The sequence below is a fragment of the Papilio polytes genome, unplaced genomic scaffold (genome assembly GCF_000836215.1).
Source record: "Papilio polytes unplaced genomic scaffold, Ppol_1.0 DF823731.1, whole genome shotgun sequence".
Lineage (NCBI taxonomy): Eukaryota > Metazoa > Arthropoda > Insecta > Lepidoptera > Papilionidae > Papilio > Papilio polytes.
The window spans coordinates 4,938,826-4,943,833 of record NW_013525473.1 but is presented as its reverse complement, the minus strand read 5'-3'; the positions used below and the strand labels follow the sequence as shown (position 1 = coordinate 4,943,833).

At 42.9% G+C, this 5,008-nt stretch overlaps 1 protein-coding gene across 1 annotated transcript in view; it reads right to left on the bottom strand.

Moving 5' to 3' along the window:
• Positions 1 to 4,960: 4,960 nt before the first annotated feature.
• Positions 4,961 to 5,008, bottom strand: part of LOC106103511 (activating signal cointegrator 1 complex subunit 2 homolog) — an 846-nt gene continuing 798 nt past the window's right edge. The window contains exon 3 of the mRNA XM_013283290.1: positions 4,961 to 4,966. Within this exon, the coding sequence (XP_013138744.1) occupies positions 4,961 to 4,966 (6 nt within the window). The remainder of the gene's footprint in view (positions 4,967 to 5,008) is intronic.

Here is a 5,008-nt window from a genome sequence, read left to right as displayed (position 1 = left end):
GTGGTATATGAAGAATGCCGGCGAGTTCTTTCAATACGCCGAGAATATCTTCAGCGGCTCCCGAGGTGAGTGTGAGCGTGACAGTAACATTTTCATTACTTTCCGTGCTTCCTGGAGAATCATCAAGTTTTGTTTTAAGTGGTGAATTGGTGTCCACGCTTTTAATAGATTTTTGACATTCTTCTTCGTCTTTGACTTGATACAATGATAACGGCTTCATACGTATCGGTATGGGAGCAATCAAAGGTATTATTGGAGATATTTTTCCTGAGGGTGTATCGCTATCATCCTCATCATCGTCGTCATCGATAAACTTTAGCCCAGGGAATCTTTCAGACGGTTCGATCTCGAATCCTTCTGGACTAGAACAGCTGATGATGCTATCTGGGGTATCTGTATCTCTCTCTTTACAAATGAAATCTAATTTCTTATCTTCGGGATCTTCGTCAAATATTATCGGTGGGAATTCTTGGTCATAGAAGCCTCGCTGAGTGGTAGTAGCTTGTTTTTCTGGTATCGGTTCTTCATCGCCAAATGGTTTAGTATTATAGTAATCGGCGACGTTAGGTATTTTAGCATTCCCAAACTCTCCCACAAGATCGCCTTTCAAAATGTCATAATCTTTACTTTTTAATTTAGTTAAATCACCAGAACCAAACAATGGACAAACTGAAAAGTTAACGCCTAGAGTGGGTTCTTGAATTTGCATTGGCGGTAAAAGTCGTAATTGAGTCATTAAATTGTCGATAAATGTATCATAGTCCTCTTCATATTTAGAACCTTTTCGCGGTCTTTTCTTAGCGTTAACAGAGCTCAGGTTACTTTCAGCAGCGGCCTTCATGTTCATTTGCATTTGTTTGCGTTTCTTCTGCTGATATTCTCGTCTTTTACGTTTTTTTGCTTCGGTGGCAGTTTCGGGAGCGTTAATTTCTGAGGTCGAGTCCATAGTCACACTTTCAGGATACTCTTCTTTCATTGGTTGATCTAATTTTCCTTGATCGGATGCAGTCGAGATACCGGATGTTGCCGATTGTTGAGAACTTTCATCTAACAATTCTTTCTTAACATCCATCGGTGTAAATGGCCTGTGTACTGGGCTTTGTTGTGGAGGTGCGACCTCCTTTTTAATTGTAGAGTTAATTTGTTGATTATCTAAATTCATCGAATACATTGGCGTCGATTTGATTGTGGGTGAACTTTCTGGGACTGGTGTTGTTTCTTCTTTGTACATAATTTTTATTGGTTGTTTTCTTACGTCCATTAATGACTGTGTCGACGTCTGACTCAGTGGTGAAATGGTTGATATAGGAATTGAGTTTTGAGTTGGACGATTATTAAAACTGGAACTGACGGTAGTCAAATGTCTTGGAGAATTATTTGGTATCTCTACTTCTTGGGTTAATGCCAAAGTCGGGGGTGGTATCGAAGGTCTGGCTAGCTGAGCCTCTAAAGAGGAAATCGTGCCCAAAGCAGGCGCCGTCCTTTGTATCGTCATTGTTCGCTGTGGGACCACAGCCGCCGCAGTGGTCGTTGTCTGTAAAAGTTGCTTTAGAAGAACATTTTGTGACTCGTCGTTTCTTTGATTTCCAGCGGCAGTATTTTTATTTGCCGTGTTGTCATTTGGATTCGCTGTTGCATTAGGTTCATCCGTTTCCATGGGTTCGGATTTAACTGTTACAGATTCAACGCTATGCCTCTTCGTGGGCTGTATGTGACCGACAATAACCTCGCTTTTGGGTTCATCGGTAGACTTCGATCTTTTTAATGGTGACGTCAATTGAGTATGTAACAATTTTGACGATGTTATAAAATTTATCGAGCCAGGAGGTTGATTAGGCTTCATTTGCATTTGTGGCATTCGCACAGTGACGTTCGGCGCTGGTTCTTTATTACTACTCATTACTGCTCTTGACGTCATTACTAAAGCTGGTGGCTGACTGGAGCTAATGTTGTGAGAACCGAACGAGATGTTACTAGTACTGATCTGCCTAGTGGGTTGAAGTAAGGTGTGGCCCAATATACTGGTGGGCAACTGCTGTCCTTTTTGAAAACTACTAATACTTGTGGTAATAGTATTATTAGAATGAATCAAGGATACAGGTGCAGACGAATTACTATGTATTTTTGAAAGAGCTGGCATTTGGATTACTTGTGATGCCACAGTAGCAATTATAGTGTCTTCACTTTGTGAAAAAGATTGATTCGATATGAGAGAAGGCTGTGCAGGGGATTTCATTAATGTATTTTGTATGGGGGAATTTATTGGGGACACAGTAGGGGATCTTCTTATTTGCCCCATAGAGGATAATGTGTTTACACGTGAGCCCACCATTTGAGCTGCGCTTATGGGAATAGTTTCTGAACTATGAATAGAAGACTGTGGCTTTTCGATTCTCTGAATAGGAGATGGACGTGAAGTAGTTACTTCTACTTTAGAAGAAGGTAGCAGATTTTCAAAGTTCACTTGTGTTGGAGTGGTAGCGTCGTTATTTTTTCTCATGGTAGAAATATTCTGTGGCTCTAGTTTTGACGGGTTTGTATTCAACGAAGACATAATAGTGCGAAGCTGTTGAGAAACATTCGCCATGTTCGAAGTTAACTCTGCTGGTTGCGATAACGGTGACAATTGCGGCACGATGGTAGATTGCAGACTCAATTTCTCTTGTTCACGTTTTAATAGAACTGATGACTCTTGAATGTCCTTGTTGTCTTGTTTCGTTGGTGTATTATTGTTAGGGTTTTGATTAGGGACATTGAAGTGCACATTATGCTGTTGGGTTGATTGCTTTATTTCGTAGGTTTTCTCCTCAGTCCTGTTTTCATATATACAGAGCATATCTTCTAAACTCTCTACACGTTTTGTGTTTCCTTCGACTGCCTCTGAATGTTCTCGCATGGTTATATCATTAAGGTACCGCTCTTGGGACGGCGTTGGCGATGGTATCGATATCTGAACGGATTCTTGCGCCATATCAGATGTTATTTGCATATTCGAGTCGATAACCATTTCTTTAGTTTGATTTGCTATAGCTTTTATGGTCTTAACAACACTTTCATCTTGTTTGCCCTCTGTTGATGGATTTTGTATAAACGTGTTATTATACGATAGTAATAAATTGCCCTGCAAGTTGTCTTCGGGTTTGTCTTCATCATCCCCTTCCATAATGTTATCAGGAATTTTTTCAGGTATTGGATCTGGACTCTTTATGTCTGCCTTTCCTAAAAGAAGCGGTGTCCTATCGGTGATACAAAGTGTGTGAGGTAATTCAGTCTGCTGGCTTATTTCTGTCTCAATGTCAATATCTTTGCTTGAGTCTTTCATGATAGTGAAAGTTTTATGATCTTTCTGAGCTCCGTGGGATGTTAAGCTCAGCAAAGACACTGAAGTAGTAGGATTCTGTGAGTCATTATTATCAGCCGAAACAGTGCTATCTGGGGATGCTGCATCATCTTGGAATATTTTTGCTGGCAGCGTAACATCATGTGTTACCGATAAGCTGGATAGTTTGGTGTTAGACAGTGACAATGCAATCGGTTTTTCTATTGTCTTCACAATTTTTTGTTTCACTTGATGTTGCGTTAAGATCGACACCGGCAGTCTGGATGCTCCCGCGTTGGAAGTTGCAAGACTGATCACAGGATTTAAATTTGTTATTTTAGGTACGTTTGAAGATATAACACTTATTACAGAACTGATTGGCTTAGAATGTGGTTGGGATGACATATTAACTGTAAGAGGTGGATTTGTCAGATTAAGTGGAACTTTCTTTATTTGGGGTTTAGGACCACCGGCATGACCAGTTACACTGGCAATAGGCACTGCGAGATTCTTCAACACTGGTACAGAAATAGTTTGATTAGCTATGGAAACTGAGGCAACAGTGGCTTGTGACTCGTTCATAATGTTTGAATTAGCATGTTGCGACAGCATGGCGGCGTTGAGTACCGGCAGCCGGGAGAGCGCCGAGCTCTGCGACGTATTGACTATCTTATATTGCGAAACATTCGACGTCGGCTGCTTCGCAGTAGCGAGGCTTATTACGGCGACAGTTTTTGTGGTAGTTTCGGTTCTCGTTAAACACTTGTCCTGATGGGAAGTGTCTTCGTCTATTTCATCTTCCGGTTTACCGCTATCTATCAACTCCTCAAAGTCCTCCTCGGTGGCGATGCGCTCCTCAGGGGATATAGCTCCGGGTTCTACGACAACTATGTCATCATCGTCCAGATGTTCTACAAATTCCTCGACGTCATCGTCGTTATCATCTTTGGAAAAACTCATACGCGCTGCATCATCAGAGGTCGCTGCATATTCTACTGCGTCGGTCGAATAAAGAACATATTTTCGTCCATCGCTAGTTTCAGCGATTTCTTCCGACCTTTCGCTGGGTGCAGCAGTTTTTCCTGCGAAGCGCGGCCGAGGAGGAGTCCGTCTTTTGAGTATCGATACTTTATTTAAGTGAGAAGGTTGTCGGCGATCTTCTTCTTTGGGCCAAACGGGTGCGCCGCCAAAGAGTCCGATTTTGAAATATCTATATCCGGGCGGGTACAGCAGCACCTTGTGCGGGCGGCCGCCGCCGCGCTGGTCGTGCGGCGCCATGTGGTGGTGGTGTCCGCCGCCGTGCTCCTGGTGCGGGGGCGCGGGGGAGGCGGCGGGCGAGGCGGAGGGCGTGGGCGTGCGCGCCACGTGCGGCGACCGCGACAGCGACGGGGACGCCGGCGCTCCGCCCATCGGACTGTACTGCTGCCTCTGCAGCAGTTGTTGGCGCTGGAATTCATTCAAATTATAAGTAATGTAGATTCATTTTTTTACACTTTTTTATTGCGATGTCACTTTTACATGCAATTAAGATACAAATGAAACTCACGGCCATTTCGTTAGCAGTGTTGCCTGGAGATGGCAATGGTTGTGGACTGCCGAGCGGTGACGTTTGTTGACGACTCCCGAAGGGTACACCGACCCTCATACCTAAAAAAATATTGAAAATTTTTATTTATTTATTTTATTTTA